The 16,443-nt window shown below is 43.0% G+C and overlaps 1 protein-coding gene across 4 annotated transcripts in view; it reads right to left on the reverse strand.

Moving 5' to 3' along the window:
• Positions 1 to 14,045: 14,045 nt before the first annotated feature.
• The window catches only part of COG3 (component of oligomeric golgi complex 3), a 49,690-nt gene continuing 47,292 nt past the window's right edge, over positions 14,046 to 16,443 (reverse strand). For all 4 annotated transcript variants that reach the window (XM_073344705.2, XM_073344695.2, XM_073344687.2 and 1 more), the window contains one exon: positions 14,046 to 16,311. In XM_073344705.2, coding sequence (XP_073200806.1) covers positions 16,286 to 16,311 — 26 coding nt within the window. In that variant the 3' untranslated portion in view covers positions 14,046 to 16,285. The remainder of the gene's footprint in view (positions 16,312 to 16,443) is intronic.

The following is a 16,443-nucleotide window of genomic DNA, read 5'->3' on the forward strand; positions in this document are numbered from 1 at the left end:
CAGTCAATAATCTAGGGCTGGGCTCCTGTTGAATAGCCCCTTTATTCCATGAGGAGTTTCAATCCTATTGTCTCCAGTACATCACACTCCCCATCAGTACCCGGCCAGAGCTGGGGAAGCTAACGATCCAACCAGAGAACCAAATTTGGTGATGAATCTTGGTCACTTGCCACCTGAGGCACATTGCGCGTACATGAAGAGGAAGTGGCAATACCCAAAGATAAGTTACCACTCCATGGGCCTGAGGCTCTCCTGTGTGGTGCCGATCACCCCCAGCTCCCATGGAAGACAATGGGATTAGAAGGTGTTCGACACCAAACCTGCATTGTGAACAAGGGCTGGGCTGTTATGTTGAAATCCCTCCTGCTTTCCAAAGCAGAAAATGTTACAGAACCCATAAATTTACATGAAAATTACCTTGATTTACATCACAAGCAGTGGATGTTTTTTTTTATTGTAGATCTAGAAATCCATTATACTACTTTCCCCCGTGAGCTATGTGCATGACAAAGCCTCCTATCTAGAACTGTCTGCTTTTGCGCGTCATAAAAAGTCTTTGAAAAATGGAAGCCAGAGCAACATTTATTTCTCCCCGCCCACCCCCTCACAACCAGGAGCTCATTTTTAGCTAGTTTGCAGAGCTAAAATATACATCCTCGGGCTGGTTATAAATTAGGGCTCTTGTTATGGCCAAAATCAGTCACTTCACGCAGGAGAAAGGCATAAGCCTGGAAGCTACTGAGGTGGAGCTCTAATCTCCCAGAGAGAGAGAGATAGTGGGGAAGGCCTCTTTCTGCATTTCAGAATTAGCTGTTGCTTTAATGTAACCCTTCTGCCCGTCAGAGTTGGCAGCAACAAGGGCCGGGTTCAATATCTAGGGGTTCCATTCCAATAACACAATGCAAACCGGCTCGAGCCCCCACCCAGTGACCTGGGACAAATATATACCACCCCCGCTGGGCGCCTCCAAGAGGCAATACTTCCCCTCTCGCAAGCACATAGTCTGAGTGTAGCAAAAGTCTTTTAATAACAGAGAGAAACAATGTGGCATTATGTTGGGGAAACACCACCAACCGGATTCATAACACAACCCATGAGCAAAAACAACCCCACCCCAGGCAAATTGGGGCATGCCCTTTTCCCTTTGGTTCTTGAGTCCAGCAACCCCAAAAGTCCAATGCCCCAAAAGTCTCTGTCCCTGGTCAGGGCAGCCCCAGAGTTCGAAAGTTTATCGGCGGAGCTTTACCTCCCAACCTGGGTGGAAATGGGACGGGGGTAAGAGGCACCTTACGTGATCTGAAGCTGACCGCCCCATAGCTCCATAGCGGCGCTCCGCTCCGCTCCGCCAGCCGCCCCACAAAACTCCTTCGCGCAGCTGCACTCCGCTCCACCAGCCGCCCCACGAACTCCTTCGCTCAGCTGCGCTCCGCTCCGCCAGCCGCCCCACGAACTCCTTCACTCAGCTCCACGGCCCACAAGCAGCTCCTGCCAGCCACACACTGCTCCGTGTCGAACTGCTTCACCAGCCCTCCCGCAAACTGCTCCACGATATATCTTCAGGCTCCCCCACTACTTAACACAACACTCAGTGATTTCAGCTCTTAGGTGAATTCAGCTTATAGTAGGGGAGCCCCAGTGCTGGGGCACTGTCAGCCCAAAGTGAGCTCAGCAGCCTATAACTAGACTTCTAATGAAATCAAAATTAGCTCTGATATTCCACAGTGGAGAGAGGAGGAAGTGCAATCAGCATGTAAGGCCCTCACCAAGGGGCCCATGCCACCAAGTATTAATACTTGTCCCCAGCCTCTCTCCATTCACACAGTTTTGGAACCCATGACCCTTGCCTAGCGAGTGCTACTTAGATGATGGTGAATCCCTCCATCGTAACAAAAGGCCACGTACAGTTCCAAGCACAGTTCCCATAATCAGGGTAATAACAATTTATTCTTCCTGCCCCAATAACAGAGACACTGGGGATCCCACAGCAGCCAAAGTGACCATTTGGGCAGCTATGGTCTCATTCTAGGCGGGGTGGGTGTGCCTATGCAAATGAGATCTGCCCCTGAAGTTCTTTTCCACAACTTGCCACACCTCACCACCAGATGTCAGGGTGGAGCTCATCCTGACACTGCTTACATTAATAATGCGAAAATGCTAGCCTGCAAAGCCGCTCCCGCTTGCCCCACCCCCCCACTAACAAAGCAAACAGTTTGGCATTTTTCTAAGAGAAGCAAATGGCTCTGCTGTTCATTCCTACAAGGAAGCATGGCGCTCAACCTCATGCAGCGCTTGGAGCCAGCCCCAAAGTGAAGACGTGTTTATATTTTCTCTGCAATCATCTGTCAGTACATTGCAGGGTAAATTAACTCGTGTGTCTGATGGAAAGAAAGCCTCTTGGCAAAATATTATCGGGAAAAGGCTACTAATATAAATGAAAGAGAGCCGAGCTTTGTACATAAGACGTGTAAAATATAAACTATGGAGAGTGTTGTCTCCTGTGTCAGTTAGCAGACTTTGAATTAAAAACCAACTTCAAGGGCGAAATGGGAGATACAGCATCTATAGATGTATATTATTGGGCCAAATGCTTTGGTCCCAGTTGGAGATGAGCAAATGTTGGAGGAGATCTTGTTTGTGAATATCGTATTTGGAATCTCAGTCTCTCTGTCACATTGTTACAGATTTTTAGTTGGGGGTGCATGTGTTGCATACACAATCGTGAAAAATTCCTGATGGGTATTTGGCCTGGAACTCCTCTCCTCACCCCACGCTTTCTCTCTTCACCAGATCACTTTATTTCTACAGGTTTGTCATGCTCGTGACCCTGTAAGAAGATATTATCCTGATGGGCAGAAATTCTTTCTTCTTTTTCCAGATGGGACAGGTCAGGTTTTGTATCTCGCAAAGATGTATTCCTTTAAATAGTGGGTCAAATTTCAGAATGATCTAATTGAGGATTTTTCTGGCTAGGAGTTTCCGCCTGTACTAACAGATAAACTAGGTCTCAACATTGTGAGCCAAATCCGCAGCTGGTGTAAAGCAGCTTCAGTAACTGCAGAGGTGCTATGCTGATTAAAATCAGCCAAGAACCTGACCCTTTGAGTCTACTGAGGGTAGTGTTCCACTGAAATCTGCCTTATTGCAGGAGCTGTGTGTGTGGGGGGGGGGTTGTTTTTGGGGGAAGGGTTTTCCTTAACTATTTCGCAGTTATCCATCAGGTAACATTGCCGTCCTGATCGTGTATGTCAAGGAAGTACAGTTTATATACGTCATCCTAGAGGATCACACATACTCAGGGATTCAAGCATTCTTCACAAACCGCGGCTATGCCACGTGCTACCATAGGAATGGGCTCATCTGGTGAGCACAAGTACTGTTAGACAGTCTTCCAGCCAGTACGAATGATTACAGCCAGGAAGCCCGGGCCTAATGATCAGTGACTGGGGACACCACCTTGGCTTTTGGGGTAGGGAAGTCTCAGCGGTGAGGATAGCTAAGCAGGCAGGAGCAGCTGGAGATTTGGCACACTTCCACCGGCTGCAGTGCTGCCAACTCTCCTAGGGAAGGAGCTGAGCCACTTGCTAGCTGGTCACAGAGGAGGAGCGATGTGCCACTGGGACTTGGGGGAGCCCAGCTGTGTGGGTGGAGAGGGGGTTGCAGAGTGACAGAAGCCCTGCTGTCCTTTGGACTGCTCCTGGTGCATCCAACAGCTAGGTTCTAAAACCTATGGGTGCTCATTTGGCCAGTCCAGCCTTGATTGATTATTGAGTATTGCAGCAGCACCTATGAGCCCCAATCATAGACTAGGGCCCTGCGCTAGGTGCTGTACAAACACAAGACAAAAGGTGGCCCCTGTCCTGAGGAGCTTGCAATATGTGCATAAGATAGGACCCAACACATTCATACAACAAACAAACAGGGGAGCACAAGGTAACTATGAGCCAAAACCGATCAGCATACTCCACTTAAGAGATAGCGACAGCGGACCAAAGGCAGCCCACTACCCTCAGACTTAATCCAGAGGTATAACCTTCATAGACTACAGGCCATATGGTACTCCATTGTGAGCTGAGGCAAGGACCATTCAGCCCGAGACATGCTAGTATTTGTAGCAAGAGTGTCACAGTTCTTCTTTAAAGGGGACAGTAGCTGCTGTCTGCTCCATTTTATATACATTAATTGTAGACTGAGGTCTTTGGGCAAGTTGCCAGTAATTCTGAGTGTTCAGAATTTCAGAGTTTCATTACCCCAGTTACACATCTCAGTCTATTGCTACCCCCTTGCTATCAGTTGGCTTAAACCCAGTTATGCCACCATTCCTGGCTTTTACCTCCCAATTTGTTTTGCCCAGACTCTGTATATTAGTCTGTGCATCGGAATGGCAATTGCAAGGGCCAGTATCATTTGGCTTCATGACAACCTTGCATTTGGTTTGTTTCTCATATCCAGTGAATGCTCCAGGCCATAAAGCATTGCTCAGATGACCAATTTCTTCCATAGACTAAACCCTAATATCTAATGATAGATTGTTTGCAACAGGAATCCCTGCTTTTTAAGTCATCAAATCCTAATTTCCAACCCCCGGCTCCCAGAAAGTTTACCTTAAAAAAAGCCAGGGAATGAAAGACATCAATGCAGCACATAAATATCAGTTTTTCATTTTAATCTCTTACACGGGGAAGCAAGTGTGTGCTGATTTAAATTTTACAAGTCCTCCCTGTGTTGAAACTAATTATTGGATACATTAAATGTCTTACTGGCTGTTACAAATCATTGCAAATAGCTTTTGTAATAACACATCCATAAAGGCCACTACCCTCCCAGTATTTGCCTCCAGACACATTGCTCTTTCATCCATCATGAAGCAGTATGATTTTTACAACACTGTAACACAGCAATTCCTAGCAGCAGTAAAATACCACTGACCCCCTAGGCTTGAACCTCTGTTTTCCACCTCTTTCTCCTGCTGTCTTTCCATTACTCTTCTTTGTCTCTCTGGTCTGGAAATGCTTGTGCAGTCGCTTTAAGAACGCAACGGTGGCTCCTCTTGTTTTCAGAAGCATTCCAGCCATTTGTTTCCCTTATTTCAGTCCTTCTCGCTCTCTTCGTCTACAATTGTGATTGTAGAATAATGGTCCCTCGTTTTTATTGTTTGCACCAACTGGAGTCATATCACATCACCTACACTTGTTCGTATTCCGATGGCATTTGGGCCACAGTAGCAATCATGGATCAGAACGAGAAATATTATAGTGCAGCAGCGAGAAGCAAATCCCAGAGAGAAGCAAGCATCATAGTCACAATCCTATTTTCACCATGAGAATAAGTTTATGGAAATGCCCTGCCTCTGAGTAATCTTAAAATTTAAGATTGCTTAACCATGTGCTTCTCATTCCATGATCACAACTTACAATGCACTTAGTTGATCTGCCTCTGCCTTTCTTCAATTCTTTGAGTTAACACATAATCACTCCAGGTTTCTTTTGGGATTGGTACAAGTTTTTTGGGGGGAACATTAGGGCCACGATCCTGAGCTGGTGTAAATGGTGTAGCTGATTTACACTAGCCAAGGATCTGGTCCGTGATTTATAGCTGTACTGTTGTGAGAGGGGATACCTTTGCTCGGTGCTTCACTGTAGAGAGAAATTAAGGGCTATATAGAATAAATGACTGTTACAGTACATTTTTTAAAACCCTTGGTTTCAAAATAAAACTAACGCACTTTTGTGCCATCTAATTTTAACATAGACCAGTTCAAACATGTCTTCAATTTGTGCTCCAGAGCAGCCTAGCAGGGGTGTATTATTGTTTTGCATTTCTTTTAATACTTGACACATAATGTAACATGTCTGCTAAGCCATTCACCGGCCATTGTTCTGGTCAGTTTTGTGTTGTGGTGAGGTAAGAATCAATTTCTTTATATTTAAACTAGACAAAAATTCAGACTGACAAACAGGCTGAATTATAAAAACTATCTGAACTCCTCATTTGGGGGCCATTTATCAGCTCTCAGAGTGATCTCCCTGATTGCCTCTCTGCCCGTGTTGTATCTTGTGAATTTGTGATTTTCCATTTCATTCAGCTATCTTTATCCCGCAAGTCAGCTCGCTCGCTCATACAAACACAAAATATACAGAGAACATGTATTTAGTTTTAATTGAAATGCTGCACATGTATAAGGTACAAATACATACAGATTCCCACTGATTTCACTAGGTCAGGATCAGATCCTTTTAACGTATGGGCAAAATCATAATGAAAATATGAGGCCATCAGCTGCTGTTATTTACACAGAGGCAACCCTCTAGCTGGAAGGGCGTGGGGGTTGCCAGTGGAAATGATGGCAGAGTTTGAGCCACAGCATCAAAACTGAGCAAGTGAGGTGAGTTACATTAAAGCGAGGAGAACAGCGGCACAGCCCCAATTCACATACATTTCTCCTCCTTCAAGCTGCCAGGATATAGTGTTAGCTCCTGAGAGTGTAATTCTTCAGAGATTTAATCTCCTTGTCTAGGGGTTTTCAAACTTCATTGCACCGCAACCCCCTTCTGACAACAAAAATAACTACATGACTTCAGGAGGGGGGACCAAGGGCTTCAGCCCCAGGTGTAGGGCCTGTAACCTGAGCCCTACCACCCAGGGCTGAAGCCTTTGGCCCTAGGCAGTGGGGCTTCAGCCCCGGGCCCCAGCAAGTCTAATGCCAGCCCTGACGACCTCATTAAAGTGGAATCATGGCCCACAGTTTGAGTACCGCTCTTCTAGCCCTAGAGTGAAATCCAGTGGTCCTTTGGACTCACACTGTAATAAAAGTGTCAGACTGCGTGTTATAGACAGCATCAAAGCCTGTTTGGGGGAGCCTGAAAGGGTTTACTCTTTGATTCCACTATGAGGAGAAATGGCTAGGGCATGACATCACCATTCAGAATGGAAAATGGGTCACAAAGCACTTTGGGCCCAAAAGGCTTGCACTGCTAGGCCAAACCAGAATAGGTGAGCCCTCCTGCCCCCATCCCACTCAAGAACTTCTCAGAGTTCCTGCTGAATAAACACAGCAGAATGAAATTCAGTCCTGGGAACAGGAACCAAACTAGGCTGCTGCACCACTTACACTTCGCTTACAACCTTAAAATAGGGCTTACGTGGTACATCAAGCGAGTGCAGCTGGCCCTCTGCGCTGGGGTGACCTTCACCCACCAGGGCGTATAATAGAGCAACACAACACACAGAATAAGTGCCTAGCCACTCACTGTCAAAGTGGCTGTACTTAAACCCTCAAGAAAAGCTGCAGTGGAAGTGTCATTTTGCTCTGTTAGTGGGAATTAGGAAACAAAAAGCATCGTAAAATCATTTTCTGGGGGTATATCAGCCCACAAAGTAACAGAGGAATTAAGTTCCACTCGTATAGGTCGTTTTTCATCTAACTGTATGTACTGTGTGCTCCTCCCCATGGTATGTGAGTGCCTTACACTTACGATCAAAACACAGTAGAAGGACCCTCTCAAGGCCTAGTCTAGTTTTTTTTCTACAGGCAGCTGGAGTGAGCAATTGTGATGCTACTTTAATAGTTTTTTGTGGAATAAGTGTGTGACTTTGCCTCTCAGCTTTGGCATTTGCGATGTTCAGTTAAATAATCCCCTTTTGAGGCCACTGAAAATAGTACTCCAAAAACGGCTGTTGGAGAACAGCAGGTGAGAGATGGTCTTCTGCTTGGAAGTGGTTAATCTTATAGCCAGAAATCCTTCCAAGAGGCTATGTAGGGAGCTGCCTTCTTCCACAGCTAGCCATAAGCACCCATTGGGAGCAGCACACATACACCTACCTGCTCCAACTGCTTTACAAGTATTCCAGGGACCTCTGTTGCATTTTGAGTACCGACAGCAAGGAGTTCAATGGTGAGTGTGTATAGTGTAGGGGAAAGACTGCAGCCCGGCTCGGTGCCACTGTGTAGAAGAAAAGTACCAAAGGGATACATATCAATGGTGAGAGCTCCCTTAGCTCAGGAATATAGATCAGAGGTGGGAAAACACCTGTATGGTTTTAGCATCAAATACTTGCTCAGCTGTGGGAGGTGTACCACACACACACTGGCTTCCCCTCATTTTGACAGGCCACTCCCATGAAGCGTCTGGTGGCTGTAGAGTAGCTATTTGCCTAAGATGAAGCCCGTATGGTCCAAGTGAAGCAACTGGACTTCCGTTAAGTTGGAACAGATGCAATGGGGTCAAAAAAAGCTCATCAGCCACAGTCTGGGGCCGATTTTCAAGAACTCTGCTCCCATTCAGGGAGCAGATGAAGAGCCCTGCATGTTGAGCACTGAACTTCTTTAAAAACCCAGCCATAAGTATTATCACAGGACCTAGGCTCTTTTGAAACTCTGGCTGCAACTGTGGGGGGCTGAGCCCTTGAAAATCTGTTTCCTAGAGCTCCCTCCGCCTTCCCCACTTTCCCTTCATTATGGAAACTGTGCTAAGTAGGGCTGGTCAGGAACATACCAAAACTGTTTGAGGGAACAGGTCATTTTCAACAAATTTCTGGGCTCAAAATTTTTTGGAAAATTTGTTTTGAAATTGTCTAAACATCCCATTTTGACATTGCCAAACAAATGTCCATTTTGTTTTCAATCTGAACCAACCTTTCCTTTAGAAATTTAAGCTAATTATAGTACCAATTTTAATAAAAAAGTCAAAATTGAAACCAAACATCACGATTGACCTGACCAGATTTGATTTATTCTTTCTTTGATTGTCAGCTCACAAGAACTTTTGAGCTTGGCTTTTCATCCTGATTGGTGCTGGGAACATTTTTTCAAAAAAATCTCAAAAACGTTCCTGGGATGAAAAAAAACATTTCCTACTCGGCTCTGCTTACGAGTGCATCCATCACTCGATAGGGGTTACTGTAAATGAAGCTTTTGTGTTTGACTGAGTTCACAAGCAAAACATGCCAGGCATGATTCGGATCTCCTTCCTACTGCAGAGTATCAGGAGAAACTACACTGATGGCAACAATTACACCAGTGAGAGGACAGTGGGTCCTAAGAGGCCAAAGAGAGACATTCTTCATTATTTATATTCCCCAGGCAGTGTGTACTTTGGTCTTCTGCATGCCTTAACTCAGACTCTTTCTCTAGGCTGAATCTGGATAGCCACACTGGCTCCTACTTCGATAAGAAAGGAAGAAGACAGAAGCACTGGAGTTGGCATGACTTCAGCCATCATGTTCATGCACCACCTTTCCAGCCCATCTGCATGAAACTAAACATCTATATCAGGATTAAAATTGTGGCTCAGGAGAAAATTTACTTATCATTTGCTAAACAACAAAACTGCATCCATTTCAACATGGGGGCTAGGCTAAAGGTAAGTTCTCAGAACTGAGCATCAGTACTACAGATCCATTTCCTATTTACCAATTAATGGGACTAAGCTGTCCCAAAGGACAGGGCATTAACTTCTCCATAGAAAAGGCTCAACTGAGATGTGACATTTTCTGGAGTCCTGTTAGTGCCCGTTGTTAAAAATCCTTACTGACTACTTAGTTTATTTCACATCTGCAATTGCTGCTGAATAGAGCTAGCTGGAAATTGTACACTGGAGCATTCTTCTGTCAGAAAATGCTGTTTTGGCCAAATTGAAACTTCCACTGGGACTGATTCTGATGAAATTTCATTTCAGAAAAGAAATAAAAAGCATTTTGATCAGGTTAAAACATTCCATTTTAACATTTTCAGAACAGAAAGTTTTGATATTTTTGTTTCAACATTAATTTTCATTTTGAAATATATTATAGAAAATAAGTCAATGGAACCAACAAGTCAATGGGGAGGGATAGCTCAGTGGTTTGAGCTTTGGCGTGCTAAACCAGAGTTGTGAGTTCAATCCTTGAAGGGGCCATTTAGGGATATGGGGCAAAAAATTAGGGATTGGTCCTGCTTTGAGCAAGGGGTCGGACTAGATGACCTCCTGAGGTCCCTTCCAACCCTGATATTCTATGAAAAGTTTTGATTTTCTCGAAACAAAATGTTTCAATTGACCTGAAACTAATTTTTTTCCCCCCAGAATGGTTTTTCTTCCAATTCAGAACTAATCCTATGAAATGGAAAGTCTGGTTCCTGCCCAGCTAGCTCTCCTGCTGAACTTGGCTTAATAGGGTAGTGAACTTGCAGGCATACATGTGTACATCAGTGCCCTCTGCTGGATGAAAACAGAACTACTCAGCTCTTGACCATTGTTCCTATATTACTAACAGCTATGGAAATCTCTTAGCTCAAGTGGTATGGGTCTTGTGGCTTTGAAGTGGGAGGGATAGCTCAGTGGTTTGAGCTTTGGCCTGCTAAACCCAGCGCTGAGAGTTCAATCCTTGAGGGGGCCATTTATGGATATGGGGCAAAAATTGGGGATTGGTCCTGCTTTGAGCAGGGGGTTGGACTAGATGGCCTCCTGAGGTCCCTGCCAACCCTGATAGTCTATGAAGCAGGAAGATCCAAGTTCACACCCATAAACAGTAAGCTGGAGTCCACAAGTCCCAAGACGTTTCCTCAGCTGTTGTACTGATTACTGCACCGCTGAAAGTCCCACTACACAACCTCCCCACGCTCATCTTTTAAAAAAATTAGCTTGTGGGAGAAAGACAAATTGGAGATGGAGGGATTAGTTCCACCTGTCTTCACTCAACTTTACTCAGTTCCTGTGTGAAGGACCTAGGGACACTGTTGGACCCTCCTGAGACTTTTAATGAGGGTTTGCTTGGCTTTGTAGAAATTACTCCAGAATGTGACCTCAAATAAAATCAAAATGCATTTCTTGTGGCATGCCCTGATAACAGGGGGGGGTCTCACAGAATGATGCATTGTGGGATTATTTTCAGTGAACAAAGGACGCACCAGGAGGATTTCACAGTAAACAGGTGTGAAGAGTTTAATTTACTTTCTGCAGCAAATAACCCCTATCTCACGTGGACTACTAGGGACACAGCTTCAAGATGTATAACTATGGGATAACATGGTTTTGGTAATTAAATATTCATGGTAAATAGGCCCAATGGCCTGTGATGGGTTTTTAGATGGGGTAAGATCCAAGTTACCCGGGAAAGAATTTTCTGTAGTATCTGGCTGATGAATCTTGCCCATATGCTCAGGGTTTAGCTGATCGCCATATTTGGGGTCGGGAAGGAATTTTCCTCCAGGGCAGATTGGAAGGCCCTGGAGGTTTTTCGCCTTCCTCTGTAGCATGGGGCACGGGTCACTTGCTGGAGGATTCTCTGCTCCTTGAGGTCTTCAAACTACAATTTGAGGACTTCAATAGCACAATATAGGTGTGAGGTCTTTTTTAGGAGTGGTGGGTGAAATTCTGTGGCCTGCGTTGTGCAGGAGGTCGGACTAGATGATCATAATGGTCCCTTCTGGCCTAAATATCTATGAATCTATGAAACTATTTTAGATGTTTACAGGTGACGATTTAATGTGGTTTAAATTAAAGCTGTAAACACACTGCAGGAGACGGATAGTGCCACATTTTTTTTGATATTCTGCAATTGGGACTATAAGTAATAAGCATGCTGCCTTTCCGGTTGGCTCGGAAGATTAAGTTATCTTTACATTGGCTATTTTGCAGTTGAAAGACACAGCCACACTCCACTTACTTAAACCAGCAGAAAGCCAGCTGGGGCTACTCCTGCACTCCAAAAGCATTCAGATCAACAGCCTCCTAGCCAAAATGAAGGAAGTACTACAAGACCTGCAGCGCACGCCATTGGACAAAATTCAGACGCTGCCCCGTGTTCTAGCACAGCTGCGTAAACTGCTGAAATGGAGATGCAGAAAGACTCTTGCCCAGTAGACACGCCGGGTGTTGCAATGTTAGATTTCTCTCTAGCCAAGTAAGGTTACACGGGCAGTTCACTGTAGAAACAATAAAACTCATTTTCAAGCATGTCGTAAGTGTTTAGCTGTATTCCAGCGTAGAGCAGCTATGGCACTAAACAGCACATTTGAAAATAGGCAGTGGATTGTATATGCCTACGGATCGACAGTACATGCGCGCTAGTTTGACAGAATGAGAAGGTGGTTCTTATAGGTAGGAGAAAGGACAATAGGGGTCACCTTCAGTTTGGTGGGAGCCTATATCAGACCGTGCCTGTTGTGTGACTCAGTGAGCAGGCCTGGCACCCTGGCCCAGCATTTCTGCCCAGAAATTCATTGTGGAATGAATACGCAGCATGCGTATAATGTAACAAAACACCCCTCATGGTTACTAAAGGGGAAGGGTCTGAATATGAAAGAAAGGAAAAGATTGTGGATGAAGAGCCTTGTGTGGTATGAACTCTCCCCAATTCTTATCACAGTGATCGTTCCAGGAGCTTAACAGTGAAGTAGCCTGAGCGACTAGGGTTGGTATTGAACAAGCTGGCTGGTGTGTTTTTATTTGAGGCTTTCAAAGTGAGACAGGGTGAAGAGAATGGGGCTCTGCCACAGATCCTAAGCGAAACGGCAAGTTAATCAAAGAAATGGAGCTAAGAATTTTTTTCCCTCTGTGAACTAGTTTTCTTAAATGAAACAGGCACCACAAACAGTCTGTCCTTGTAAGTCACTTTCTCCAGTCTTCATGATTCTCTTGCTCTCTGAAAGGCCTTCAGTTTGTCTACAATTTTCTTGAAGAGCCCAGACCTGAATGGAGTATATTCTAGGAGTGGTCTGACTGGTACTCACTGAAAAGAGACTGCAAGTTCACTGCTCTCCAACAACATATGGTGTCTGTGCATATAGCCTAATTTTTTTTGCTCCCTACCATTTCACAGTACCAGCTCATACCTAATTCACTATGATCAAACTTGGGCCTCTTAATGTACTGAATGCCAGATTTCTCTCCCCTTGATTAGCTGGGTTTCATATTTCCCCCAGGTACAGTAGCTTGCATTTTAACAAGTTCAGATTCATTTTATTATTTCCTGATGATATTTCTACCTCTCTAGGTCCCTTTATTAGTCATCACTATACCTTCTTTAGTCTTTCAGCTAGTTTTCCATCCATTTGGCAGCACTCATAACCAAATCAATTTCAATTAGTTTTTCCAAGTAAAATTTCAAAATGCTATCAAATGATGTACCAGAATTCAGATCTTAGACGTTTATTAGTTTAGTAAATGTATTAAAAGGTGATCATGTTCATGTGGTATGACATTCTTTATAAACTCATTCTGCTTATTCTTTATGGCTGTTATAGATGTTTACATCCAGTGTACCTAGGAAGGCATGACGTTACAGAATTTTATAAACTTAGAAAAAAATTACTTATCTAATAAATATTCCTTCCATAAACTGAGTGTGTTCTGAAGTGTTTTATGCTGTCCCCACATCATTCCTCCTGTTTGAAACTTCTTGGCTTGGACACAAAGGGTGCCCCTATGATTTTCACTATTGTACTAGCAATTGGGATGGATGTGGAAATTGGATCAAGACTCAATACAAATAAATAATAATGTCCAAAAGACTTCTTTGGGTGCCACTTAGTTATTCACTCCATTTAGTTTTGTACGGTATAATTCAAACAGGTGTTAGAACCTTGCCTCTTCATTATGTTGTGTGTGTCCAGGGGAGTGACCAGGAAGCAACTGCTGAGAACCACCGCTGTGTGACAATTAAACCACTTGAATTCTACAAATGAGATTAGGGAAAACAGGATTTTTTAAAAATAGTTCATTCAAATGCCACTATCAAAGGCAAGGGATAAATGGGAAGTTTATATTGCCATTACAAGGAAGAAACCACAACCCTCTGGAAGGAACGTTCCTACAGGACTGAATACCAGAAGAACAATACATTCAATACCTAACGGCAAAGGACAGATAGATGAGCCTGCAAATAGCTAGGCAACAAGAAAAAAGTCATTAAATAAAATAAGGGTTGAATAATACTTGTGTGTTCTGCCATCAGGTCCCAAGTTTACTCTTAGCAAAAGCCAATTAGTTAAAATATTACAACTTTGGCTTCTTCCCTATAATAAAATTGCAGTGAAGAGACCATTTAGTCACACAAAATCCTTCATGAGTAAAGAAAATACAAATTTACTTTTATTATGACTATAAAGAGATAAATTTAACACAATTAGCCGCATACTCAGTACTCAGTGATACATCTGTCTGTGCTAGATAAAGTCAGTGCTCTTACTGCTAACAACAAAATAGATCTTGTCTTTCTTAATGAAGCATTGTGCATGCCTGCAGGATATTTATTGGTTTGCCATTACAGTTATCTTGTCAGACAAGTCTCAAATACACACAAAGCTTTACTCAGGGACCAAAATAGGAAGCAAAATTTTTATTTAAAAAAGAAACATTAAAAACAGCAAATGTCTAGTCAGATCATATAAAGCACTTTAAATTAATCTTTTGACATTATTTACACTATTGTATATGTAAATATCTGAAACTGTACATGTTTAAACAAATCTTCATTTAGCAAACAGGCTGAATAAACTGATTGCTCTTGTAATCTTTTAAATCAGCTGTCCTAGAGCTGTCTGAGTATTTTAGAAGTGAAAAGATTCAAAACACAAGACTAACATAATATTTTATCCTTCAGACCATTTCTGTACAATTAATTCAGTCATAACTCTGTACAGCAATCATGCACTCTTTTGTAAAACACTATAAAAAGACCAAATGTACATACATTACAAGGCATTGGACATTATTTTACAGCCTAGGTTCTTGAATAGGTAAAGGGAAGGGGTATGTTCTCTTCCTTGTTAGTTCTTTAGTTAATTTCAAAAAAGCTACATGAGATCCTGTAAGTACCATTTCCATTCCCCAGAGCATCTGCTATAATGCTGCTCATGGTGGCTTTAAAACTTGCCTTTTTAGTATCCAGTCAGCTGATCTGCAACAGCAAAACTGATACCAAAAATATGTAAAATTTCTACAACATGCAAGCTAGAGAATAAGTAAAAATCTGCCATTTAAGTCACTGTATTGCCTTCCACATATCTATACAATAAGGTCAGTAAAGACACTTTTAAAGCCATTTTCAGTGTTTCATCCAGTTTATGGACAAGTGTTTATGCACTTAACCTTCTGAAATGGAACATACCAATGTTGTGTATCAATCATTCATTGCACGCTGACCATAAACAGATGTTACACATATGCATAGTTTACTGATCAGCAGGTATTTCTCTCATGACCCTAACTTAACAAAGGTGCTTTTGTAGTCACTCATCATCTACTTCTCCTTTACACATCTTTACTCCAGAGCACCAGTACTGCACAAGTTCCATAGTCACAGCTTTGCCACCAGGAGCTGCTCTTTGAGCCCCTTTCTCTGGCCTACAGCATCTTAGCACTCACTTCTGACAATGCAGCTGCACTGCTCAACCTTAAATCAGAAAAAATAGAAACCCTTAACCTGAAACCTTAAGTACCTGAAAACTTTAATGCTAAGCCTTACCTTTGCCATAAAGCTTTTAGTACATGGGTCGTTCCCCCATACAAACATTAACAATTATATTGCACAGCTTTCCACTGCAAACCCCACATAGTCATTTCATAACACAGTCAGAACTCTTTAAAGATTCTTCACTTAGAGCACTCCAGAATATCAAAGTACAGGTGTTCATGCTCACGTCTACTAATCATTACAGGGCCCCCAAAATACATTGCATCAAATATTGCAGAACATTCTGAAATTCAAGGGAAACAAGACCGTTTTCACAAACTAATATTCTTTGAACTATGTTCTTCAAATGCATTGTGGACGAATAGGATTCTTCGGAGGGCTGAGAAAAACAAGTGTGGCTGTCAAAACAAAGTTACAGCGACACCTGACACTCAGGTCCCCATCTCATTCAAGCACCCTGCACAAGGACTTTTTCCAACTTGGATTTCCTGTCATTTATCGTCCGTGTGTCCTGTGAAATTGCTACTTCTTTTACTGCACACACATCTTTTCCATAAAAGGAAAAGAAGTAAGGTCTTAAATATATTTAAGTCTTAGCATTTCAATCTGAGACGCATTTACATCTAATGGCAAGGCAGAAACTGAGCTTGGATAAAAATCTTCAGCGAGTTTGTTCCCTTAAGTTTTAGGAAAGAAAAAACTGCTGTACTTGAAACAATTTGTAGAACTCAATTCTTCTGTAAATCAGTATTGAGCAGCCTGGGGGTATTAAAGTTGATGCCTTGATGGATCCCAGTGTAAATCCTTTATTTACTTCTGGCAAATGACTTCATCTCCCCTTCGCTGCCTGGCATACCACTGAAATTCACCTCAAACAGCCTGACTGTTGGGCTATTTAGACATTGACAAAAGTAGGTTCACCTGAAAGGCAAAATTAAAGTATATGTTAGCTATTGTGTTGTTACCATCATCCAAGGTCAGGAGCAGACTTATGCTGTTTGAGCATCTAAACAAACATTCTACGAATCTCCAAGGATTTAGAGGAACCAAGAG

This window comes from Lepidochelys kempii, chromosome 1 (genome assembly GCF_965140285.1).
Source record: "Lepidochelys kempii isolate rLepKem1 chromosome 1, rLepKem1.hap1, whole genome shotgun sequence".
Classification (NCBI taxonomy): Eukaryota; Metazoa; Chordata; order Testudines; family Cheloniidae; genus Lepidochelys; species Lepidochelys kempii.